General features: G+C 35.9%; 3 protein-coding genes across 7 annotated transcripts in view; 1 reads left to right on the top strand and 2 right to left on the bottom strand.

Moving 5' to 3' along the window:
• zgc:63863 (uncharacterized protein LOC393372 homolog) overlaps positions 1–1,225 on the bottom strand; it is a 28,774-nt gene extending 27,549 nt beyond the window's left edge. The window contains 4 exon segments of the mRNA XM_051873339.1: positions 50–119; positions 121–236; positions 963–999; positions 1,001–1,225. Coding sequence (XP_051729299.1) covers positions 50–119; positions 121–236; positions 963–999; positions 1,001–1,027 — 250 coding nt within the window. The 5' untranslated portion in view covers positions 1,028–1,225.
• Positions 1,226–2,597: 1,372 nt separating this feature from the next.
• dgat1a (diacylglycerol O-acyltransferase 1a) lies at positions 2,598–21,932 on the top strand. Of its 4 annotated transcripts, none has more exons than XR_007926592.1 (17): positions 2,599–2,950; positions 7,511–7,598; positions 11,532–11,572; positions 13,296–13,381; positions 13,579–13,631; positions 15,442–15,547; positions 15,905–16,033; positions 16,512–16,586; positions 18,472–18,575; positions 18,653–18,691; positions 18,778–18,819; positions 18,936–18,980; positions 19,524–19,569; positions 20,095–20,160; positions 20,331–20,418; positions 20,516–20,578; positions 21,185–21,319. XR_007926592.1 is itself a non-coding variant. In XM_051873340.1 (17 exons), the coding sequence occupies exons 1-17, from the start codon at positions 2,754–2,756 to the stop codon at positions 21,344–21,346; spliced, it is 1,497 nt and encodes a 498-aa protein (XP_051729300.1). In that variant the 5' UTR covers positions 2,606–2,753; the 3' UTR covers positions 21,347–21,932. The 4 variants fall into 4 exon arrangements, 2 of the variants coding, with proteins under 2 accessions (XP_051729301.1, XP_051729300.1); XM_051873340.1 differs by having other exon boundaries at positions 2,606–2,950; positions 19,457–19,569; positions 21,185–21,932; XR_007926593.1 differs by lacking the exons at positions 20,516–20,578; positions 21,185–21,319 and adding an exon at positions 20,495–20,513 and having other exon boundaries at positions 2,598–2,950.
• A 1,841-nt stretch (positions 21,933–23,773) lies between these two features.
• On the bottom strand, positions 23,774–27,219 carry cfap20 (cilia and flagella associated protein 20). 2 transcript variants are annotated; one of them, XM_051873343.1, is made up of 6 exons: positions 26,897–27,219; positions 25,369–25,448; positions 25,174–25,285; positions 24,898–25,086; positions 24,016–24,126; positions 23,774–23,942 (listed from the first exon to the last, which is right to left on the bottom strand). In XM_051873343.1, the coding sequence occupies exons 1-6, from the start codon at positions 26,978–26,980 to the stop codon at positions 23,940–23,942; spliced, it is 579 nt and encodes a 192-aa protein (XP_051729303.1). In that variant the 5' UTR covers positions 26,981–27,219; the 3' UTR covers positions 23,774–23,939. The 2 variants fall into 2 exon arrangements, with proteins under 2 accessions (XP_051729303.1, XP_051729302.1); XM_051873342.1 differs by having other exon boundaries at positions 23,774–23,945; positions 26,897–27,218.
• Positions 27,220–27,460: the final 241 nt, after the last annotated feature.

Here is a 27,460-nt window from a genome sequence, read left to right as displayed (position 1 = left end):
ATTGTTGGAGTTTTTGTGGTACGTTCCAGACACTCAAACACACACTTACAGGGTTTGGCAGGCAGACTGTACACGTTGATACTGAGGAGTTTAGGCCAAACTTTTCTCCTGATGTCATCCTGTCAGCAAACCGCCTTCGCTCACAGCCGCCCGCCGAAGGGTCTCGATCTCCACAGGGTCACTGTTCAGAGCCTGATGGATATCCAGAAGCTTCTGTTTCTTCCAGGGCAATTGTTCTGCAGATGAAGTACAAAACATCTGAGAGGCAGGATGCAAAATTAACACTCAACATGCACCATATAGGAGTAAACAGTTAATTTCCTTGGAAACTGAAATTTGCATGGCTTAAATCAGCGTATGAATGAACGTTTTATCTTGTCTGACGCAGTCTATATAAGCAAATCAAATCAGACAAGTCTTCAAAATTCTTCAAATAACTTTTACCTCAGTGGAAAGTAAACAGGCTGAAGTAAGAAAAAAGTTTAATTTGCATTCATTGTAGCCAAAACTTCATGTACTGATACAACTATGCAGATAACCACCAAAACTAAACAGAAGGAACAAAATTATGACTGAAGTCTTGATGGTTTTGTGACAGGTGGCGTTTCACAGAGAGAATTGAACACAATGAAATTAACATTTTTTTTTTAATGTAGTAAATAGAGATAATTTCTACCAATTATAAACCACATATAGGCCTACAATTTGCAGTGACATCATAATTGATCTCTTACTCATTCAATGAAACAGAAACACATTTCTCACATCTTGGACCTGTCAATCATTCAGTGACAACATAATGGATCTTCTTACACATTCAGTGACACAACAAATCTCTTACACACGTTCACTGATTTCTAATGTATCGCCAACATCATAAAGGACCTTTAACACAGTCAGGGACATCATAATTGATTACCCACATACATTCAGTAAGTTTATAACGAACCGAAACCGGTTACCTTCATGTCTCCTGTTAGACGCTTGCGATCCGCTCGCCTGGCAGTCGCTTTCTCGCTTTTCTCATCTCTTATTACGACTCACAGTCATGAGGATATCGAATACATGTTCTTGTGATGACAATAATATAAGTTTAATTCAAAACTGGCAGTGAAAACGAAAGGAAAGTTGCATTTACGATTCCCCTCAGATCCGCGTCGTTCCGTGGAGGAGTGCACGTCAGCCGAGCTTTACTTTACTCTCACTGGCTGAAAACGCCGGTGAGTCACTCAACCATGACTGCTGTCGACGTCGCACCTGATTGGTTTAAAGACGTCAAGAGGCTCAACGCCATTGGCTCGTTTCAAACATGATTCTCCACCTGCTCATAATGACAGGCACGCGGCGTGTTGTTTGTATTTACATGAGTTATGTAGCGTGACTTTAAGTTGTGTTAAACGTGTAATTTAGATACCTAGAAGAAATATATATAAACATTTTGAGATCATGCACTACAGACAAGTTTCTTTTCAGGTAAAGTGGGCCATAATTATCATAATTAGAATTTTTAAAAACACTTTGTTTATTAACACATATTATAGCCTACATTTACATTAAAAACAATTCAATTAAAATCAACAAAATTATATTTAAAAACCCCAAAAACTGTTTAAAATTTCACTCAATTCATGCGTAAAATTCAAAACATGTTGTGTTGACATTAAATTTGATGAAATTTTTATATCATAATATTCATAAATTAAAATATTAATCAAACTGACTTACTGATGCAGCTGCTGAACCACAATTTCAAGTTTCTGTTAATATATTTTATTATATTAAAGTTATTTTATTTTGGTAATCTTAAATAAATCATAATAATAATATTCAGAATCTGAATGAGATTTACTGCCAGGTCATGCACAAGGAATTCGTCTTTGTGAGGCTTCCAGTACACATAAATAAAAATAAGTTAATAAAAATTATAGTATATATTATGTATATTATAATATATAGGCCTACTTAAGAACCATTTAATAAGTAATATAATTTAAAATTATTGTAATAATTCTAATAAAAAGAATGAATAAAATATAAAAATGTTATATTTTTAATATAATAATAATATACCGCTGCCATTTCAAAAAGTAGTATCATCATCATTGCCATGATTTGGAAAATAAGATGTAACCTTGGGCCAAAAACAGATTAAATACAACTGTAATCTCGACCTGCTGCCTTGATTTACAGCATTTGAGAGATAAAACAGAATAACAGCAGAACGCTGTTGCAAACAATCAGAATATCTCATAAAATCTGTCTCCCATCAGAGATAAACAAACATTCTTAAGGTAACCTTAACTTAAGAAAAGTGGACAGATATATAGAAACTTTCCAGATCCATCCAAATATTTGCTTTGGATAGCGGTAAATAAACAATAAATGCAAAGAATTTACCATTTTCTCATTTGTGGGTTCTTTGAATACATCTATAATTATAATTCCAATCTTGTTTATTTTTAAGATTTTTATTTCATATATACAGAGTCTAATACAAAGTCTCTCACAGCAAATGTGTTTTATGACATTTGGCATATCCTGTAGATAACAGTAAAAACAGTGTAATCAGTGGCTGCTTTATGGTTGAGTAAATTATGCCATGGTGCATCTGGGTGTCGCCGCGCTCATTGCGCAACGTTTGCGCAGCGCGGATGGCTTGATGCGCCGCGTCCTATTCTCTTCATCGCGCTGATATCAAACGGGAAGAACATGAGAGAAACAATGCGTCTGCTTGTCTCATTATAATCGCGAACATGGGCGACAGAAGCGAGAGGGGTTCGGTGAAGCACAAACGGAGAACCACGATCTCCGGAGAGGCGGCGGTGGCTCAAGCGAAGCGCAGCGGCGCAGCAGAGACGCTCAGCGGGCAGGTGAAGGAGAAAGAGTCGAGACACGAGACATCCGCGAGTAAACAGAAGAACCACAGCGTTGCTGGAGATGACACGTTCAGGTATTTAAGTATGTTTTGACTTGATATGTGCAGCATCTGTCTATCTAGATGGCGAGAGAGATGCTTATACACTGTATCATATATATATAGGCCTATTCATACAGTATAGGATTCAATTTTCAAATCTTCATTTGATATAAAGATCTACAGAGGCCCCAAAAAGAATTTAGACACTCCACTTACACACATTTCTGGATGTCATTGCGTTTTGAATGATAAAATAATGGATTTCACTTTTGTTAAACATTTCCTGTATTTATTTATATTTATATATTCAATTAATTACTAATGAATTTGTCATTTAGCAGTCAGTATGCTAATTGGATTAAGGCTTTGTGCCTTCATATGCACAGTGAAGAATTTAAGGAGTTTAGGGAGGTCAAGATTGAGAAATTGTGCAAACAGTCACATTATTTATAGACGTTTCCCTTCAGTTCATGGGTGTCTGGGATCTACTTAACCATCAAGGAAATACAAATCTCCTAAACAAAGAATGGAAGTGAAAGATCCTGCGCTGGTTCTTCTTTCCATGCAACATAATACTAGCAAACTGCTTCCTGCACACTGTGCAATATAATGCATACTATTGTTAAAATAGTGATGTACATAATATAATGCTTTTTGGTAGTCTGTTGTCCTGGTGTTTCTATGAATCTTTAAATTTGCATAGTATACACAGCATACATACAGTGCATCCGGAAAGTATTCACAGCACTTCACTTTTTCCACATTTTGTTATGTTACAGCCTAATTCCAAAAGGGATTAAATAAGTTATTTTCCTCAAAATTATACAAGCAATACCTCATAATGACAACGTGAAAGAAGTTTGTTTGTAATCTTTGCAAAATTTAAAATAAAAAAAAAATAAAAAAAATCACATGTACATAAGTATTTACAGCCTTTGCTCAATACTTTGTTGAAGCACCTTTGGCACCAATTACAGCCTCAAGTCATTTTGAGTATGATGCTACAAGCTTGGCACACCTATTTTTGGGCAGTTTCTCCCATTCTTATTTGCAGGACCTCTCAAGCTTCATCAGGTTGGATGGGGAGCGTCGATGCACAGCCATTTTCAGATCTCTCCAGAGATGTTCAATCGGGTTCAAGTCTTGGCTCTGGCTGGGACACTCAAGAACATTCACAGAGTTGTCCCGTAGCCATTCCTATGTTATCTTGGCTGTGTGCTTAGTGTCATTGTCCTGTTGGAAGATGAACCTTTGCCCCAGTCTGAGGTCCAGAGCGCTCTGGAGCAGGTTTTCATCAAGGATGAAAGGGGATGGTATTGGCCAGGTGATGAGCGGTGCCTGGTTTGTGGAGTGCTTCAGAGATGGTTGTTCTTCTGGAAGGTTCATCTCTCTCCACAGAGAAATGCTGGAGCTCTGTCAGAGTGACCATCAGGTTCTTGGTCACCTCCCTGACTAAGGCCCTTCTCCCCCGATCGCTCAGTTTGGGAAGAGGAAGAGTCCTGGTGGTTCCAAACTAATTCCATTTACGGATGATGGAGGCCACTGTGCTCATTGGGACCTTCAATGCTGCAGAAAGTTTTCTGTACCCTTTCCCAGATCTGTGCCTCGATACAATCCTGTCTCGGAGGTCTACAGACAATTCCTTGGACTTCATGGCTTGGTTTGTGCTCTGACATGCACTGTTAACTGTGGGACCTGTATAGACAGGTGTGTGCCTTTCCAAATCATGTCCAATCAACTGAATTTACCACAGGTGGACTCCAATCAAGTTGTAGAAACATCTCAAGGATGATCGGTGGAAACAAGATGCACTTGAGTTACATTTTGAGTGTCATGGCAAATGCTGTGAATACTTATGTACATATGATTTTCTTCGTTTTTTATTTTTAATACATTTGCAAAGATTTCAAACAAACTTCTTTCACGTTGTCATTATGGGCTGTTGTTTGTAGAATTTTGAGGAAAATAATGAATTGAATCCCTTTTGGAATAAGGCTGTGACATAACAAAATGTGGAAAAAGTGAAGCGCTGTGAATACTTTCCGGATGCACTGTACAGTATACTGCAAATGTAGCATGAGTAGTATGGTAGTTCTGGAAAAAAAGCTATGTAATTAACTATATCTAGAATAGTTTAACCCTAACTCTTCAGGTGAAGGTGTGAAGGTCGAGACACTGAAATCATTAATAAAACTGATAAGATGAACATGACCTCAGTCTTTAATAACTTTAGCAACCAACCCTTTCTAACTCACACACATTAAGAGCTCTTTTCCTGTACAAGTACGATTACTCAAACTCTATGGTGTTTCGTCACTGATTTCAACATCATATAAACTCCGTGTCAGGGATGCTATTAAGTCACCCTTGTATCTGAATATCATTGCATTAGATTGCATTTCAAATCAAGTGTAAACGCACTCAAATGCTGCAGGATCTTTTCTCAGAGCTGCTTTCTTTAAAGGGGTCCTATTGTGCTTTTTCATATCTTTCTTAGGTGTGTAATGTTGCTGTTTGAGCATGAAAAAGCTCCGCAAAGTCCCTCCAGCGGTAGTTATTCTCTATATCAGTGTCACTGTTTCTGAACTCCCTGAAACGCCTCCATTGTAGTCTTGAGTTTTCTTCAGGGAACGAACATGTGACAGTATTCCTCATTTAAATAATTCCCACCCAACGCATATGCAGAATAAAGGGGCGGGGCTTGGTTGAGTTAGTTAGTAGTGTGTTGAAACCATAGACTGTAAAAAAACAGCCAGTGTGCCAATATGGCGCTGACATCTTGAGTCTTTAGTGAGCGCAAAATGAAGCCGCGATATCAAGATCCTGCCCACACTCCTGCAGAATCAGTTAATACATTTTACTGCAGAACAACACATTATGTCGGTGTGAAATAAACAGTTCTGGAAATGTAGAAATTAAAGTTAAAGCTCCAATCTCCTCCCAAAAATCCAGAAAAAAGTCTTCAGTGACTACTTCGCTCAGAGAAGCTGTCAATCTCAACTGTCAATCATAACTTCAAAACCCGTGTTTTTATAGCATAAAATAACTAACTAAAACCAAACTTATTTAAAGAACGAACACGTGAACTTACATCAGCGTGCTAAAAACTGCCTAAAATGACAGAAACCATCTGTGGAAAAAAATATTTGATGTGTAATTTGATTGTTTAGTTTGTCTCACATTCCATTGTATAACATGGAGAGGGCGGGGCTTATGACCTATACTGCATCCAGCCACCTGGGGGCGATCGAGATGCTTTGGCTTCACTTTTCAGGACTTGAAACTAGCGGTTATGGTAAGGGGCGGGGCATTTCCCAAACACGCTCGAAGCGTTTGACCAATCACAACACACTGGTCCAGCCGGCCAATCAGAGCACATTGTGCTTTTCAGAAGGAGGGGCTTCATAGAGACGGGAACTAAACAGAGCGTTACTGACAGACTGGGAAGAGAGGAGCTGCAACAATGGAGAATATGAGGAAGATAATGAACATTCAAGCATGAAAACCTGTTCTAGTAGAGCTCAAAAACAACATCAACACTTTGTAAAAGGGCATAATTAAAATAAATGACACTTGACTGATATGTTGTCCACTGCAGTGACATTTTTAAGTGTGACATCTGAATACTTTTTCGGGCTGTAGTTTGAGGCCTTTAATAACTGTTATGTCAGACCAGAGATGCATATGAAAGTGAAAGTGACATGTGAAGGCCAAGTATGGTAACCCATACTCTGAATTTGTCCACTGCATTTAAGTTTGTGCACATAAATTAGGAGTAGTGAGTAACATTAAAATGACATTAAAGGATTAGTTCACTTTCTAATGAAAATTAGCCCAAGCTTTACTCACCCTCAAGCCATCCTAGGTGTATATGACTTTCTTTTTTCTGATGAACACAATCGGAGATATATTAATAAATATCCTGACGCATCCGAGCTTTATAATGGCAGTGAACGGAAAGCACCTGTTTGAAACTTAAAAAAAAATACATCCATCCATCATAAATGTAAGTTAATAAAGGCCTTCTGAAGCAAAGCGATGCGTTTGTGTAAAAAAAAAATCCATATTTAACAAGTTATGAAGTAAAATATCTAGCTTCCAACAGACCACCTTCCATATTCAAGTTACAAAGAAAGTGTAACGCCTTTTGCAGTTCAAAAAGCTTACTCTACGTCCTACACCTTCCCTATTCAACTTACGGAAAAAGCTTAACTGACGTGACGCCAGTTTACACTTTCTTCGTAACTTGAATACAGAAGGCGGTCTGGTGGAAGCTAGATATTTGACTTCATAACTTTTTAAATATGGAAAATTTTTTAAATATATGCATCGCTTCGCTTCAGAAGGACTTTATTGGATGCATTATATGTGGATGGAGACACTTTCTTCAGCTCATACTCGTTGGTATTGCTCAATGCCATTATAAAGCTCGGATATTTATTAATATATCCCCGATTGTGTTCGTCAGAAAGAAGAAAGTCATATACACTTAGGATGGCTTGAGGGTGAGTAAAGCTTGGGCTAATTTTCATTTGAAAGTGAACTAATCCTTTAATATGCACATGTCATGACTCATTTTGTCTGTCTCTTCAGCTGCCACAAGCTGCAGGAGTCTCTGCTCAGCTCTGATAGCGGATACAGCAACTACAGAGGGATCCTCAACTGGTGTGTGGTCATGCTGGTGAGTTTCTACAGACACTGTCTGAGAGCACTTGGCGCTATGTTTAGGCCCTCGCTGTTACCTGAACATAAATAATGACACACTGTTGGCCTTCAACCTGTGATCGCACCGGTTATTTCCGTCCTCTTCTGCTGGAGTCCTTCCACCTGTTTGCCCTCAGATGATCTAGATAGAACCACTAAATAAAATCGAGAAGGAAACATAGTGATTCTCTATGCATTTGCCAGAATGGTCAGAAAAGACTGTGTTTGCCCTTCATCACGGTCACACGCGTCAACTTCATTCTGGGCTACTGTGAACTCAATAGGACTGAATTGAGTAAGAATTTGACCTTTATCCTCGGCTCCGGTCTCGTATAATCATATGACTTGCAACACAATGCCAGGCGTATTAGTTTGCTCAAGCAGATACAGAATACGATTTCTGCAGTAAAAACAGAGAGAAGTGAGTGAAGTTTAACTCAAGATGTTGTGACAGCCTCGATTCACATGGGTTACCACATTAAACCGTACACTTCAACCCAGAGGGTGTTTATTCCTCCGCTCAATCTCTGTTTGTTTTACCCTCAAGAGAAGCAGCATGCTGTCATTTTCCAGTCTCTGTTTGAGGTTTAATGCATTCGTCTCATGTTGACAAAGTGTCAGAGAGTTCAGATTTGTTTGCTGAGCAAGACTAACAAAAATTACCATGCATGTTTTATTGGCAGTGTTATATATATTTTTTTAATATTTTGAATTAGCTTTTATTGTTATATTTTCATATTTCATTTTAATTGTAGTTTTAGTTTGAGTAGTTTTGTTATATGTGCTTTTGTCATTTTTAAAAATGTTTATTTAGCTTTAGTTTTAGTAATTTCAGTCATTTAACTTATTTATTTCAGTTAGTTGTCAATGCAACATTTTTTTGTTTTTTTTTAAGTGATTTTTTTCATCTACTATTTGTTTTATTTCATTATATTATAGAATATTTGTATATTATTGTATATTATTATATTAATTTATTTTTATTTCAGTTTTAGTACTTTTTTCAGTACTTTAACTTAAACTTATATATTTAAGTTTGTTGTCAGTGCAAAATTTTTTATATTTTTGAGTGATTTTTTTTAATGTACTATTTATGTTTTATTTCAGTGTATTGTATAATATTTGTATATTATTATATTAATTTATTTTTATTTCAGTTTTAGTAATTTTAGTACTTAATCTGAAGCTTATTTATTGAAGGTTTTTTTAGGTTTAAGTTTTTTTAATATTTATATTTTATTTTAATTATCGAAAACAATTTTTAATAGTTTTAATTTTAGTAATCTTAGTAGTTCAACTTACTAAAACTTACTTACTAAAATTACTAAAAATAGTTTTCGGTAATTGAAATAAAGCTAAAAAAAATTATATATGAAAACTTAAACTTAAAAAAAAAAAAAAACTTTTTTTTTTATAAAAAGGTTACATTTTCCATATAACATTATATTTTATTCTTTTTTTAACAATAACAACACTGTTCATTGAACATATAACCTAGTAATATCATAATAATACCATAATTGCAGCTGCATATAATAAACCTCAGTGGAGTTTGGGAACTGTACTGCTGAACTCTTATCAGAGATCTTTGCCTGTCCTCGAGTGACCTTTGACCCACTAACAGAGCCTGCCAGCCTATAAATACAGTGTCAATGACTCTGGCATTTAATATGCTGAGGATGTATACACTAATGCAACAGAGACGCACATCAGTCAGTCTTATGATGATCTGTCAATCAAAAGACAAGCTGTCCTTCAAGTCCATTTCAGTCTGTCAGAGCGATCGGCAAAGTCTTAAAGTTTCTCTTCTCTGTAGTAATGAAAAGTCAAACACTTGTGGGGATTACTTTAATGAACGCTCAGAAATGTCACACGTCCTCTAAAAATAAACATCTATTTCACCCTGAACCGCGGAGAAAATGGAGCAGCGTCTTCAAAGCCACTGGAAGCAAATCACAGTTCTGAAACCAATATTAATCCTCGCTTTGAAACACGATCGCATTGACGTTCTCTGTGGGATTTAGATTTTACCTCATTTTTTACCATATTCCCATGGAATATCCTAAAATGCTTTGAATCCATGAATGGATAATTATGAAAGTCAAGTAGAAAGACGGCTGCTTTTGAGAGATTTCAACTGGAGGATATAGGGATATGTGTGTGGATGTATGTGTGTGCGTATGTGTGCGTGTGTGTAAGGGTATATGTGTGTGTGCTTGCATGTGTGTAAGTGTGTGTGTGTATATGTGAATGTGTGTGTGCGTATGTGTGTTAGTGTATATGTGTTTGTGTGTTTGCATGTGTATATGTGTGTGCATGTGTGTGCTTGCGTGTATGTGTGTGAGTGTATGTGTGTGTTTCATGAAATAAGTTACATAGCCTTTAAGCAATTAGCATAGCATGGATCTATGTTCAAAATCAATTAGCACTACACTTTTAATGAGGTCAGGGTTGATTCTGGCAGCTTTCCCAACGTAAATCTAATCAAATGGCCTTTGGAATGAGAGTCTTCCAGCAAATCTTCTTCTTCTGTCGTAAATCATCGCTTACAAGTGGTTCAAAGTCTTCAGGCCTTTAGTTTTGATTAGAAATTACAGCCTTCGGGTGGTTTGTTTTGCTTTAATAAATGAAATGACCAAACACAGCAAATTTAGTGTAAATAAAGCTGATTTTACATTCAAAACAATTTAATTTTCAATAGTGAGTCTGTGTCGGTCCATTTACTGTACAAGAACACCTGCTAATTATGCAGAAACCCACAGCATGAAGGGTCAGAGGTCAGATGTGTTTACAGCTGCGTTTATCAGACTGGACTGGGTTATCTGAGGTTGTTTATATTGTTGTGCTGTAGACTTTGATCTCTGCTAGTGACAGTATTCAAAAACAGTTTTATGGTAGATACAACACATAATCGTCATATTGTGTACAAACATATGATAAACATCTTAAACAGAGCAGATTCACATGCAGAATAACTTTGTTGTAATATCCAACCAGAAATGTTTTAGCGATGTATTCCAGATGAGAAAACTATGGAAGCTTGTTTCTGCCACGGAATAAAAAAATACTTTTATCTCACAAATCTGACTTTTCTCTCACAATTCGGACTTTATTTATCACAATTGCATGTTAATAACTCACAATTTTCAGAAAAAAAGTCAGAATTGCGAGATATAAACTTGAGATATAAGCAGATATCAAGATACAAACAATTCTGTTGTTGAATTGAGAGTTTATATCTCTCAATTCTGACTTTCTTTTTGCATTTTGGGTTTATTTCTCGCAATTCCGAGTTTATAACTTTCAAATTCTGACATTTTTCTCTCAATTCTGAGTTTATGGCAATTCCGAGTTTATAACTCGCAGTTCTGACTTTTCTCTCACAATTTCGAGTTCATTTCTCGCAATTCTGAGTTTACAACTCGCAAATCCGAGTTCACAACTCGCAATTCTGACATTTTTTTCTTGCAATTCCGAGTTTATAACTCACAATTCCCAGTTTACAACTTGCAATTCTGACATTTTCCTCTTAATTCCGAGTTTATTGCAATTCCGAGTTTATAACTCGCAATTCTGACTTTTTTCTCAGAAGAGTGAGATATAAAGGTATGAATTGCAAGATAACTTACAATTGCAAAAAAAAAGTTGCAATTGCCTTTTTGTATTTTTTTTTATTCTGTGGTAGAAACAAGGTTTCATAGCAAACACTTAAAATGGCATCTATATAAAAATGAATACACAAAATAGTCATGGATGTGGCAAAAACCATTTGAATAACCTTTTTTTCAGTGTTAAACATCAGTTTTCGTCCAGCTCATTTAAAAGATGGAGTGTGACTCTTGTTTTGCCTGCAGGGGTGGATACAAATTAACCACGAATGCATTAAATTGGTTTATTTGTTTGTTTGCAGGTTCTGTCCAATGCACGGCTGGTCCTGGAGAACCTTATAAAGTAAGTATATCATTAACATCATTTGTTGTTTAATTCACAAATAAGCCGGCCATGGTAATTTGATTTCTCATGCTCAGTGACTCACTAATTTCTGGCTAATGATCCAGCTGAAACATCTGAATAAGACAGATAATGACTATGCCCGGCGGGAACTAAATGCATGTCTTTTGTTACTTGTCATTAAGCAAACACTTTCATCCAAAGCAGCATATAGTAGACTAATCGCAGGGCCCGTCCTCTGGAGAAATGGAAGAAGCTCTCCAGTTTGTTGGTCGCTTCCACCAGGTGTTGAATACATGAGCTTTGGCTTCTGGGATTTTTCAGGCCAGTCTTACTATAGAAAGATATGCAAAAACCACTAACCTGCAAAAGTAATAGTCAGCAAACATCAGCAGCAATACATTCACATTTGTTTTGCTATCAATAAATTAAAAGCCCTTACATTTTTAGAACTTTTAAGATTTTATGATAATGAATAATTATTTATATTATATGTGATATTATATTTTATATATTTATGTAATGTTTATATTAATGATCGACCAATTGTGATTTGTGATGGCCGGTATCTTAGAGAGCAGGGTGGCCTATGGCTGATATAAAGCCGATATATATAAATTGTATATATGACATCACACTATTTAATTTAAATATAGTAAAACACATGCATAACAATTGCTGAAATTAAATTTATTTTACATAATAAATTGTTATTATTACTTTGGTTGTTATTGGTGTGTGTATATATATATATATATATATATATATATATATATATGTTTTTTTTTTTAAGATAAAATTGTTAAATTATTGTAAAAAATGTAAAAGTGATATTGTAATCATAATTATTTTTTAAAATTGAAATACTGTTAATTGACATGAATATAGCCATTGTTGCTAATATGGCGTTAAATCATAATTAAATACATTTTACATAATATTTACTAGATTAGAAATAAATAATTTGAAATTGAATATGAAAAAAAAAAACTTGAATCTGTAAAATAAACAGATTTATACTTATATAAATCTATAATATATAATCTAAACTATAATTATAATCTATACTAGATTGCAATTTCTTGATTATGTAATCCTATTGTAGTATTTTTCACAAATGAAAAAAATTGGTAAAAATATGAATAAATGCCGATAATTAAAAAAATATTATTTTAATTAATGTTGGTCGACCACTTTCTATATATATATATATATATATATATATATACAATTTATATAAAAAATAATATAGAATAAAATTATATATTTATATATATAATTTTATTATATAAATTGTATTATATATTATAGTATAATATAATTTATTATAATAAAATTATAATCATTATAATAAAAATATATATTTAAATTATTATAATTTATGTAATTTAATTTATGCTGATTTGAATCAATTTATAACTTCATTGTGTCTTGACAGGAAACAATAGACACAATGGAAACATTTATTCAGATCAGATTATTCAGATTATTCAGGTTTTTTTTTTTTTTTCCCTAACAAACACCAATAGCAATACAATCAAGTTCTTTTTTATGACAGCACTGTATGAATTACATTAGTTTGCTTGATTGATGCTTACTTCAATTTAACACATACATAATGCAGCATACACATCTGACAAACATGATACAGTATGATGAAAAATTGACATTCAACACATTAAAAAGTGAGGCATCTAAATGACATTTTCCCTCTTGTCTTCAGATATGGCATTCTGGTGGATCCCATCCAGTTTATCTCTCTCTTCTTGAAGGACCCCTACAGCTGGCCGGCTCTGTGCCTGATCATTGGTATGATGACTGTGTGCTTTGTGTTTTGTTGCTTAGGGACCGTCAGCAGAGACATGCCGAGCAGCTCATGCTGAAGACATCATTTCACACCACATTTATGCTTTCTGTCATGCATAATGTTATATCATAAAAATTCACATCAATATTTTATGCATGTTCTGTTCAATATGCCGTGTCTAATCTGTTTGCTTTTTCAGTTTCCAACGTGTTTATAATGGCAGCTTTGTACACAGAGAGAAAGCTATCTGTGGTGAGTTGCATGCTGGGAATGAACTGTGTGATTACAGACGTTACAAATATAACCAATTACACTGAAAGGGAGAATCTCACAAACCTGACAACATGTCCAGGTCACATTTCATCTCAAAATTAACAAAATAGTTGTATAAATAAAATGTTCAGACCTTTAAGATTTTTTTGCAGTGTGGCATTATTTTCATGACAATTTAGCTGATTTTCCTCCAATTCTTATTATTACATTGTGAAAAAAAAAAAAAATTCCATTCTCATTATAATATACAAATTACGCAGATTTAAATGTATAATTCATAAAATCATTGTGTCTGGACAGGAAAGAAATGCAAAAAATCCTACTGGTACTTATTAAATTTATATTTTGTAACATAAATTATCTATATATAATGGAAGCTTGTTTCCACCACTGAATAAAAAATAAAAAAGGTAATTGCAACTTTTTAATCACACAATGCTGAATTTTTTTCTAAGAATTGTGTGGTATAAGTGTGATATAAACACGCAATTCTGACTTTATATCTCACAATTCTGACTTTTTCCTCGCAATTACAAATTTATATCTCGCAATTCTGACTTTATTTCTTGCAATTCTGGCTTTTTTCCTCACAATTGTGAGTTTATATCTCGCAATTCTGACTTTTTTCTTGCAATTGCGAGTTTTTCCTCACTTGCAATTCTGACTTTATTTCTCACAATTGCGAGTATATATCTCACAATTCTGACTTTTTTTCTTGCAATATCAAATTTATATCTCGCAATTCTGACTTTTTCTCGCAATTATGACTTTTCTCTTGCAATTGCGAGTTTTTCTCACAATTCTGACTTTATTTCTTGCAATTCTGACTTTATTTCTTGCAATTCTGACTTTATATCTCACAATTCTGACTTTTTTCCTCACAATTGCGAGTTTTTCTCACTTGCAATTCTGACTTTATTTCTCGCAATTCTGACTTTATTTCGTGCAATCGCACATTTATATCTCGCAATTCTGACTTTTTTCCTCGCAATTTCGAATTTATATCTCGCAATTCTGACTTTTTTCTTGCAATTCGGACTTTTTCTCACTTGCAATTCTGACTTTATATCTCACAATTCTGACTATTTCTCGCAATTGTGACTTTATTTCTCGCAATTCTGACTTTATATCTCACAATTCTGACTTTCTCTCGCAATTGCGAGTTTATTTCTCACAATTCTGACTTTATTTCTTGCAATTCTGACTTTATATCTCACAATTCTGACTTTATTTCGTGCAATTGCACATTTATCTCGCAATTCTGACTTTATTTCTCGTAATAATGACTTTTTCTTGCAATTCTGACTTTTTTCCTCGCAATTGCGAGTTTTTCTCACTTGCAATTCTGACTTTATATCTCACAATTCTGACTTTATTTCTCGCAATTGCAAGTTTATATCTCACAATTCTGACTTTATATCTCACAATTCTGACTATCTCGCAATTCTGACTTTTTTTTGCAATTGTGAGTTTATTTTTCACAATTCTGACTTTATTTCTTGCAATTCTGACTTTATATCTCATAATTCTGACTTTTTTCCTTGCAATTGCGAGTTTATGTCTCGCAATTCGGACTTTATTTCTCGCCAATTCTGACTTTTGTCTCATAATTCTGAGAAAAAAAGTGCGAATTGCAAGATGTAAACTCACGATTGTGAGATAAATAGTCACAATTATCTTTTAATTGTTTTATTCAGTGGCGGAATGTGTCTATGAGTTAAATGTCTTATGGCACAAATGTTTTTCTTACCTGATTCATTTTAATAAAGTCATCTAATGTAATTTCCAGGGCACCATCTCAGAGAGTACCGGAACATTCCTTCACTGCATCAATCTTGCAGCACTTTTGTTTTTCCCAGCCGTCACCGTTCTCAGCGTGACCTCTATGACCCCAGGTATCACAAACTCCTTCCATGTTCATACTAACGCCTTTAACCTGCAGTCTTATAAGCACACATCACTGTAGTGTTGCTTTCTCGTGCACTTTTTTACGTTCACCATGTGATTTGGTTGTTTTTTAATTAGAAAACTATGCTTTTTAATGCAAGTAATTTGTTTCCTTCAAATGATCTTTGTTTTTTATTTTGACTAATCAGTTCTTAACAATCGACTGATTAGTCAGCATGGTTGAAATATATCAGTCTGTCAGTAATCATCTTGTGGCATTACGAATCACAATCTATCACTATATTTAGCAACTATTTACTGTTCTTTATATAATGTCTTGTTTGTGGTGTTATTGTGTTTTGCAGTGGGTGGTATTGTGTCGTTGGGCGTCTTCACCGTTCTCTTCCTGAAGCTGTTCTCTTACAAAGACGTCAACAAATGGTGCAGAGAAATCAGACACGCCAAAGCCCGCACCCTGTCTCGCGCTCACTCCTGTGAGTCAAACAACTGTTCACATCACACACAAAGACATCTTCATCAGGCCCTGCAAACACACCTGACAGCAAGCACATCCCCATCTGCACACGCTTTCTGAAACACACTCTACACATGAATGCAAACACACCGCTAGATGCGCAACTGCTGTCTCCTGAAATGTCACTGCATGAATCCTAATGCAATGCAAGTATAGCATGCATTAGTTATTGGCTTTAGCAATGAATTTATCACTGTTCATTTAAATGCATTGTTTGCCAGGGCCTAAATCACAAGTATTCGATTTATTTAGAGTACCTATAGTATTTATATAACCTTCAAACTTGTTGTCAAGCCAACATTCAAAAAAGTCTTGGTGAAGCTGAAGTTACAGCATGATCAGTGAGTCCTGTCATTGTGTTTTTGTTGTTCCTGGTCTCTTGGCAGAGAATATCTGAACGCATTCTGTGTGTGTTAATGTTTAACTTTCTCCCGTAGGCCCGTCTGTGCACAAAGCCAACGGCACAGCCGGATACAAACATGTGACCTATCCAGGAAACCTCACACACAGAGGTCAGTCTCTTCAGTCATTACTTAACCTGAACCTGATGGAGAGTTTAATAACTCTCAGTTATGGAGGAATTTCTATGGAAGCTTGTTTCCGCTACAGAATAAAAAAAAGGGAATTGTGGGGTTATATTGTATCTCACAATTTGGAGAAGCATTCTGAATTGTGAGATATGAACATGGCATGCAGGAAAAAATATGTATATCATGGCCACGAATTAACAATTTGTTCCCACGATTTACTTATACATCAGCACGTTTTACTAATTTGTAGCCACGTTGTAATAATTAATTCCCTTGTTTTAGTTAAATCAAAAGTATAACAGGGCCAAGATTTAGTAAAACGAGGGAATGAATTATTACAGCATGCACACGATTTACTTATAATTTGGGAACAAATTAGTAAAACATGGCCACTAGGGGTGCAACGGTTCAGATTACTCACGGTTCGGTTTGTATCACGGTTTTAGGCTCACGGTTTCGGTACGGTTCGGTATGTGCTATGTTCGGGTAAAAAATTACTACTGTCAAAAATAAAGAAAATAAGAACAAATAATCAAACGGCACAAATAAATACAGTAAAGCAAAGATACAAATAAATAAAGCTTTTCAGGTTTTTCATTTATCTAGTTTTCAGGTACAGAAATTGAATAAAGTAGCTAGTAAAATGTAAAACAACATTGCATGTAATCTTTACTGTATAAATTAAATAAAGATCAATCATTATTAATTATTAAGTTACTATTCAGTCATAAGCAATGAGTGATTTCTTTGTCTTTTGTTGTTTAACATTAAAAACACATTCAGACAGCAGGAATGCAAGGGCTGCTGTCTCTTTAAGACACAATACACGGATCAGAACACTGACACTGAACACATGCGTTCTTTCTCGAGTGTATAAGTTCACTTAAGACATAACCGACTATGCTTGCTAGGATTCTCGCCAAGACGGGCATGTTGACATAATTTTGTGTGAATTTGTCCGTTCAAGAACAAGACTTGAAGAGACCTCAATATTTGCGCGCTGTACATGTGCTTCCACGTGCATACTTCGGATGAGTGCACAAATCTTCTCACAGAGCTCATGCAAGTTCTCTTTCGCACCTTGCACTCAAATGTTTAAATTGGCAAGGCTTAAATGAGTTTAGTTTAAACGCAGATAGCAACGTGTGCTGTTCAGGTCTCACCTGCGCCCGTTTTGTAAAATGAGGGAACGAATTATTATGTCATACGCACAATTTACTTAAAATGTGGTAATGAATTAGTAAAACATGGCCACCATTTTGTGAAACGAGGGAACAAATCATTATATCATGCGCATGGTTTACTTAATATGTGGGAAGGAATTAGAAACACATGGCCACTATTTTGTAAAATATGGGGTACGAAATAGTAAAACGTGGCCACCATTTAGTAAAACGAGGGAACAAATTATTATATTGAGCGCATGATTTACTTAAAACAAGGGAAGGAATTAGTAAACATGGCCACCATTTTGTAAAACGAGGGAACGAGTTATTATATCATGCACACGATTTACTTAATACGTGGGAACGAATTAATAAAACATGGCCACCATTTTGTAAAACGAGGGAACGAATTATTTTATCATGTGCACAATTTACTTAAAACGTTTGGAACGAATTATTATATTGAGCGCACGATTTACTATCTATCATATATATATAATATATATAATGTATATTTGTCCACGTCATGTGCAAGGCTCTGTATTAACTTGAAATTGCGAAAGAAAAAAGTCACGATCATGAGATAAAACACAAAATTAGCTTTTTTTATTTTTTTATTCCAAGGCAGAAACAAGCATCCATAAATTATCTCATTTGTGATTAAAATTAGCATAATTAATTTATTTAATTATTTTTTACAGATATTTATTACTTCGTTTTTGTTCCAACTCTGTGTTACGAGCTGAATTTCCCGCGGTCTCCACGGATACGGAAACGTTTCTTACTACGCCGACTGCTGGAGATGGTGAGAGACAGTATGAGAGCAGAAGCAAACCTGAGAATCTGTTGAGTTTCATGCTTGTTTCTTTCTTTCTCTTGCAGCTGTTTTTAATGCAGTTAATTGTTGCATTAATACAGCAGGTATGAAAAGAATTCATTAGAAAATAAAGCTTATTCGTATATATATATCGTGATGTTTTTAATGACTGTCTTTTGCCTTTTGATAGTGGATGGTTCCCACGATTCAGAACTCAATGAAACCCTTTCAGGTAGAATCTGAATTTAATGTTTTAACCCTATAAAGCAAAATGTAAGATGAAATTATGATTTTAATACTTCTTTAGCATGTAGTTTTAATCACATGAGTCTCTGTCTCTTTTAACAGGACATGGATTTCACTAGAATAGTTGAACGTCTGCTGAAACTTGCTGTAAGTGTCGCGAGAAACACAGACAGATGCTGTTGATGCCATGGATGCTGTTGCTATGACTTCTGTTGCTAGTGCTTTTGCAGGTGCTGTTGCTATGGCTACTGTTGTTACAGCTTTCACTGTGGCACCTGCTGTTGCTATGGTGCGAAATTCAGGCCCTTGTCAAATTTTTAATATCTTTTCAAAAATGATTTCCCTGCTGAGTGTGTATTATTCTGTACAGTCAACGACCATTATCATAAAAATATGAGTGTAAATTATTATTATTATTATTATTATACACATTTATACAGTTTGGCATCATTATACAAAAGTATTTGACACCATGATTGACCAATCAGAATCAAGAATTCCAAGCGGCTTGAATTTTGCATGACAACGGCTGCTGTCGCTATGGTTGAGGTCATGTTTGTGGCCCCGCCTCCTCAGAGTGTCTAATGGCACAAGCCCCGCCCCTTCTCCCTGTCCCTCTGCAGGTGCCCAATCATTTTATCTGGCTCATCTTTTTCTATTGGTATTTCCACTCCTCTATGAACTTCATAGCTGAGCTCATGCAGTTTGGAGACCGCGAGTTTTACCGAGACTGGTGGTGAGTGGCTTCCTCCATTTAGAGCTGATTTATGCTTATCAAAACATGTGATATGTTGAATTATGTTTTACATTTACATCAAAAACTCATTTAAGTTAAGGCCTGTTCACACCAAAGTTGATAACGATAACTACATTGTTTAATAATCATTCTAATTCTTTGAGATTGAATAGATCGTTGGAATCACTTTCAGAACGATTTTTTTTCTAGCTGATGAACGATTAAAAAAAAATTTGACAGCCAATCAGAATCCATCCTGCTTTAAAGAGCTCGAGTATTTAAAGCGGCAGATGACAAAACTGCAGCACGCTTATAATAAACAGAACAATATTGTCCGCAGGTGTAGATGCTAATGTAGTTATCGTTATAGTTATCTTTATAATACTTGCATTACTTTTGGAGTCGCTGTGGTATTATCATTGAGCAAATCACATTACAGAAGAAAAGAGCTTGCAGATGCCATTTCATGAGGACTTTCAATGAAAGCTTGTAATTTTGAGTGAATGATGAGCTTTGTTTTCACAGGAACTCTGAAACGATTCCGTACTTTTGGTCAAATTGGAACATTCCTGTTCACAAGTGGTGCCTACGGTGAGACGGGATTATCAATTAATATGATTGGATTTTTCTGTTATGTGCGCCAGAGGCGGTTTTATTGTAGCTGCAGATATTTGAGTTTATATTATGACAAAAATCAGTTCTGAGGAAAGTTTATGGTATCTGTTTGTCACATTGATTTCTCATTCTCTGTTTCCCTTCAGACACTTTTATAAGCCCATGTTGATGAAAGGCGTAAACAGGTTACCAGCTCAGATCGCCGTGTTCTTCCTGTCGGCATTTTTCCATGAGGTTTCACTACACACTTATATTGCTACATTACAGTTTACAGTCTTGTTTTTGTCCTGTTCATTAATAGTCTTGACAGTATTTTGTGTAATTTTACCAGTATTTAGTGAGCATTCCTCTAAAGATGTTTCGGCTCTGGGCGTTCCTGGGTATGATGTTGCAGGTCAGTCTTAAATACCTCATAATTTTTGTTAAACGATCTTTTACTTAATCATCTTGAAACTGTTTTTGGTATTTCTGGCACCGTTTTAGATCTGTTTAGATCTTATTTGACCGGACACAGACAGTTTGTTGTTTTAGGGGAATACAGGTCTGATATTGGACCAGAATCCACTGGCATCCCTCAGGGCTCGATTTTAGGACCTTTTTAGTCTTTACTTATTCCTGCTTGGCCAGCTTTTACCAACTCTAGGTATTAAATATAATTTTTATTCATTGTAAACATGCTCAGCTGTCCCATTGCTCACTCAATGTATTTCTGAGATAAAATCATGGATGGCTAGTAATTGTCTTACGTAAACTGAGGTTACGTTTATTAGTTCTCCTCATCAGCTCCATAAGGCTGGCCAAACATCTCCGTGGTTCTGTACTTGAGTTTCAGAAAAAAATGGAGGAATCTAGGAGTGATCTTTTCTTCATTGACATTTGACCCCCCATGTATAAAATGTTGTAAAGACTTTACAAAAGATATTACAAAGTTGATAGTTTTATTATAAACATCAAATAAAATGGAACCGTTCCTCATTTCATATTCTACTTCCTGTTTCAGATCCCACTCGCCTATTTCGTGGGCCGATTCTTGAGAGGAAACTATGGCAACGCAGCCGTCTGGATGTCGCTGATCATCGGCCAGCCGACCGCCGTTCTGATGTACGTCCACGACTATTACGTGCTGCATTATGGGAGCGTGTCAGAGGGCGTCTCTGCATGACGCAACAATTTCTGCAATAACCGAGATGTTGAATGTAAAAACAATGCATATATTTTTCGAAGGGAAATTTTTAACAGACTTCAGCCCAAATCAAATGTGATTATTAGTCAGAAGGTACTTGGAAGGTGAGCAAACGTGTTTTATCACGTGCAATCTAATGTAAACACTGCCGAGCCAAAGCAGCACGTCATTGCAATGCCTTCTCACTAATGTTTCATACTTGACATTTTCGTACTGATCAATTCAGAGACAAAATCAACAGTGCCAAAAATGTGTTGTTTTTATTTTTCCCAATGCATTTTAGATGGGTACTCATTTGTGTATGCGATATAAATGTAATGTTTTTTACTCTTTGTGCTGTTGCTTTGGTGTGTGATTGACTGAATCTGTGAGCCTTTGCACTTTATTAAAAATGCATGATGTTTGTGAACCTTTTAAAGGTTAATTTAAAGATTGTAACTGCTTTTATGTTGATTTAAATACTTGCTGTCAATCTTAGTTTCCAAAATGAGACATTATACAATATGTTATATCAGCATTGTACATGAATGTGTGAAGCCAAAATTATATTTTTGTGCCATTTTAATTGTCTGCAGTATTATTTAAATGGGATTGAAGGTAAATCTGCTTTGTTCATTAGGGGCCAAGCACCAATGGGGCCGAGACAACGAGATTTTAACTTCCATTCGCCATGATTTTCATGATAACTTTGGAAATACTTGGACCTTAAAGCTGCAGTCGGTAACTTTTTTGGTTAAAAATTATCCAAAATCAATTTAATTTTTGATCAATTTTTCTCCTTACCTTAGCCCGATTCACAACGGTAAGCTTGTAATAATTTTTTAATTCGAGTGGTACTAGTGGGTTTCCACGGGAAATTCAAGCATGTCGCCGTTCGTCTTTGTGTCATTACATCACGTCTGTTTACATAGAAAAGGAGTCCCAGCTAGTAGGCTATATCACATGTGAGGATGCTGCAGGTGACGGATCATTTATAGCCTTTTCTCACAGCAGCTGGAATTAAACTTATTATTTTGATGGCAGATTGTATGGTATGACAAATTAACGTTAGAGATTAGACTGCACAGAAATTTAAATCTACAGGTGTGTGCTTTACACACTAAATAGACATAGTCTTGCAATTCTGATGTTAATTTGTGAACAACGTATAACAATAATAATTTGCACAGTTTGATGTGTTATGAGCTAAGCGATTGTTAGATTTAATCACCTTTGGAAGCGTGATTTATTGGTAGTGTGATTTCTTTTTTTCTCCGTTGGTCAGAACAAAAGTGGTAGATTTATTATTTGTTCAGATGACATTTTCCGGTGAAAATTTTTATTTTGGAATACTTCCAAGACTACAATCTGTGATTCTTGAGTACAGTATCCACACCAGTGCGGTGATTGACAGCCACACATTCTCCACAAAACATTACATTCGTTACATGCACAACCAACGTAAAGATAATTCCACAAATAACTGCAATCGCAGGTTTCGAACAGAGATGGCGACAAAGACAAAACTTATGTACTGCACCTTTAAATCATGATTCTGCTCTCTTTAGACTAGAGTCCTTAAAGGTACACTAACCTTGGCTCTCTAGTGGTTCAAAAACAAAACTACATGGATTTTGCGGAAGAACGTTGTTTTTAGTTGTGCCTCGGCTCTGTGCGGATGAATATGAGCACGTTTTGAAAGCATTGATGGTATTAATATTTAGTCATTATTTAAATGTTAATTTTGAACCAAAAATAGTTAATCTTTAAAACAATATTACCAAACCAACTGCAAGTGTCAACGAACACCAAATAAGAAGTGAAGTGGTATTTTACTAATTCTTTCTTAAAACTTAAACTTAGGTTGTGCTCTGTTGGTCAAATTTTGTACAAAATGATTTATATACTCGTATCTTTTTAACAGATTACCCAGAAATCATTAAACATGTCCGCTGCTGCGGTGCTTGGTCCCATTATTAGTTTTTAATTGAGGATTGCAGGTATGTTTTTTTTTTCCCTGGGTGTAAAATCTCATTTTTTGATAAGACACTTTTTATCTATAATATTGTCTTTTTATCTCACAGACAGTGTTTTATTGATACACTTGTAGGTTGACTCATAATTCACCGTGGTTATGATAATACTGAGATGTGAATTCACTTTATTCTATTAAAAATGCTGCAATAAGATGTGAGAACAGATTTGTTTGGAGAGCAGTCTTTGGATTAAGTTTAAAGCATCTTTCTACAAAACATTTGCGAGATCCACAGATTTTTCCTGTGAAAGCAAAAGTTTGTAACTGAAGACACGTTATGTTTTTCCTTGTGCACTTTTGGCAGATCATGTTCCAGTTGAATAAATCTTTTAAATCACCAGCATATTTAGTTGTGTATGAAATATGGAGAAGAAAATCAAACAATGTCCAAGTTCACTTTGTGCATATAAAATATTTATTTAGCAGATGGAAACCAATCACACAGATCCAAAACAACACTTGAAAAACAACAAAAAGATCAGGCCGCAAGAAATCCGTCCAGTATGAACATGTGGAGATAAAACAGAGGGAGGAAAGGAAGGAATCCCGTCTGCTGCGTCACTGCTGTGGAGAAGATACACAAGATTAATACACAACTGGATAGAAACATTGAGTTTGCACTTGAGCAGCTCACCTTTGCTTTGTTTTGTACTGGTAAATAGAGTTTAAATTCAGCGGGGAGCTCGTCCTCGGAGTACAGCCGGTCAGAGAAGTAAACCCTCCTGATGCGACAGTTTGCGTGAATCTGAAAGTCACGAGGAACCCGTTAATCATCTAAACCACAGTCTGGCAGCTTCTAATCCCAGCATTTACAATATAGTTACCCTTGACCACAGGACACACAATGTCACATGCAATATGTTTGTCTGTGTACATCTTGCTCAAATATCAAACTTAATACAGTAAAAACTTTCATCGCTAACTTGCCGATGTCTCTTCTTCAGTAATAACCTTTGGTTGAATCTAGAGACACACATATATCGATATTGGCTTAAGACTGACATTAGAAGCAGATCTAATTTTTTAAAGATATTTTTTGCTGATGATTTGGCAGATTTTAAAAGCACTGAACAGTTAATCATTCTTTCAATATGAATACTGAAAATCAGAAATATCAGAATATCAGAAACAAGAACATGTCATATTGCACCCCAAAATTACAGAGGAAAATAAAAACAAACATTTGTGTATATATATATAAATGATACAGTGTGTATTACTGAAATTGTAAAGATTTTTATGTCATGGTAATACTGTTATATAATACTGTAATAATGTTAAACTGTTTAATTTAGGCCAATTATTATATAATGTTGCATTACAATACTTTTTGCTGTCACTGTCATAAACACTAAATCAACCGTTAAGTCTAGCAATTGAGCACATTTAGGTTTAATTTTCATGAAAATGTCACGGTTCAAAAAATCGTATTAGTCCTAAAATAGATGCAATTTCTTATTTTGTTCCTCTTGATTTTGGGCTGAAATGTGACCTGCATGTGTCTTCATGAGCCCACCTGCACTCTGAGAGTCTCGATGTAATTGGTGCCGTACGCTCGGCGCGTGAAGTCTGACAGGTTGAACTGGATCTGGTTCCAGCCGTCGTCCAGCCTCATGGGCATCGTACAGATGAAGGGCTTCACGCGCGTCGTGCTCTGATAGTTACTCGCCCTGAACCTCCGCCGCACATTCTTATCATCCAGCACCTGAAATCACAGTTGTGTGATATACATCTGGCATATACTTCTGGCTCATTTTTAATGGCATGAATTGAAATATCATCAAGACCCTACCTGAACTTCAAATGTGAAATACTTCTTGAGATTCTTGATGATCATGACGAGGAAGGGCAGTTTGATGCCGAGGGTTTTCTTGGGGTCTGCGGGACACGTGATGTAGGTGGTGCTGTGGAGAGTAAACACAAGGATCAGGCTGGATCATGATGATCATGTGATCAGGATCAGACAGACGGACAGTCACACACTCACCTGACATTCGTTCCCTCCACCTCCAGCACCAGAGACTGGATGTCATTGTCTGTGATGCGCTTGATGTGTCCGTTTCTGACCTGCGAGAACATGTTTGTTTATTGAGTTATCTACAGAAACATCTCTATCCTTATTCAAACAGAATATATATAACCTATACATACACACACATACATATAATATTAAACATTATTAAACATTTCTCATTTCATTTAGTTTAATGATGAACTAAAATAAAAAATAACTAAAACTTTCATTTTAAAATGAAAACAGAAATTATTAAAATAACTAATTCAAGCTATTAATACAATCAATGTGTGTGTGAGAGTAAGTGTGTGTGTGTGTGTGTGTGAGAGAGAGAGAGTGTGTAAGTGTGTATGTATGTGTATGTGTGACAGTGAGTGTGAGTGTGTGTGAGAGTGAGAGTGTGTGAGGGAAAGAGTGTGTGAGTGAGTTTGTGTGAGAGTAAGTGTGTAAGTGTGTGAGAGAGAAGAGTGTGTATGTGTGTGCATGTGTATGTGTGACAGTGAGTGTGTGCGTGTGTGAGAGTGAGTGAGGGAAAGAGTGTGAGTGAGTTTGTGTGAGAGTAAGTGTGTGTGAGAGTGAGAGAGTGTGTGCGTGTGTGAGAGAGAAGAGTGTGTATGTGTGTGCATGTGTATGTGTGACAGTGAGTGTGAGTGTGTGCGTGTGTGAGAGTGAGTGAGGGAAAGAGTGTGTGAGTGAGTTTGTATGAGTGTAAGCGTGTGAGTGTGTGTGTGAGAGAGAGTGTGTAAGTGTGTGTGAGTGTGAGTGTGTGTGTGAGAGAGAGTGTGTAAGTGTGTGAGAGAGAATAGTGTTATGTGTGTGCATGTGTATGTGTGACAGTGAGTGTGTGTGCGTGTGTGAGAGTGTGTGAGGGAAAGAGTGTGTGAGTGAGTTTGTGTGAGAGTAAGTGTGTGAGTGTGTGTGAGAGAAAGAGTGTGTAAGTGTGTTTGAGGGAGAAGAGTGTGTAAGTGTGTGCATGTGTATGTGTGACAGTGAGTGTGTGTGTGTGTGTGAGAGAGAGTGTGTAAGTGTGTGTGAGAGAGAAGAGTGTGTAAGTGTGTATGTGTGACAGTGAGTGTGTGAGAGAGTGAGAGTGTGTGTGAGGGAAAGAGTGTGTGAGTGAGTTTGTGTGAGTGTGCTGTGTATGTGAGAGAGAGTGTGTGAATGTGTGTACAGAAAAAGCAGATGAAAATGCCAGGGCACTAAGTGATTATCATATTCATATCCTACGGTATTTATAAATTACTCTATGGTACTTCAAAAATGCCATAAAAGCATCTTTATGGTCACGTTCAAAACCCATAGTGTTACCATGGTAATACCATAGTACGTTTAGCGAGAACGCGTATTATGTTATTCAGGTCCAAATTTTCATATCTACTTTAGATTAAATGTAAATGATAACGTCAATTATAACTTAAATGTCATTTCTGTAAGTTAGCTATCTATTAGCAACATCTGAGCTAGCTGAGCCAATCTCACATGATTTCCACCGTCTGCTCACCTTTTTGTCCCATATCTGCAGGGGTTTGCTGCCGATGCTGTAGAGGATGGACAGAAATCCGCTCTGGAATGTGTTTTTGAACATAATCCTGCAGCTTTAATTTAAATAAAATCACACCATACACTGTTTATTCTGCTTTGAATGCGTCCGGCTGGATCGCTGCGCTCCAGATCTCGGGTTCCGCCTGACAAACACTAAACAAACTTATACATCAGTTATGAGAATTAAAGTACTTTATAACGCGTTAAATGTCGCTTCTGAACCGATTAATCCCTAGCAGCGACACCGACGAGGTTTTTCGGAGTTTATTTGGGAGTTGCTAGGCGACGTGACGTGATCTGGTTGTCACGTCGGACCCTTTAATGTTGACACGGCTGTTGCTATAGTAACGGGGTGTCCCAGTCCCACGACTGCTGGTGTGACAAAGCTTTATAATAAAGCAGTTAACTGATATGCAGTGAATAAAACATCTGTTTCTTTATTAATAAAATGATTAATTCCATTATAAATTAATAAAAATGATATGACTGTATTCGGATTAGCATACAATACTTTCTGCACACT

This window comes from Ctenopharyngodon idella, chromosome 19, assembly GCF_019924925.1.
Source record: "Ctenopharyngodon idella isolate HZGC_01 chromosome 19, HZGC01, whole genome shotgun sequence".
In the NCBI taxonomy this organism is placed as follows: Eukaryota; Metazoa; Chordata; class Actinopteri; order Cypriniformes; family Xenocyprididae; genus Ctenopharyngodon; species Ctenopharyngodon idella.
Note: the sequence above shows the minus strand (reverse complement) of the source record. Positions and strands in the feature narration are given on the sequence as shown.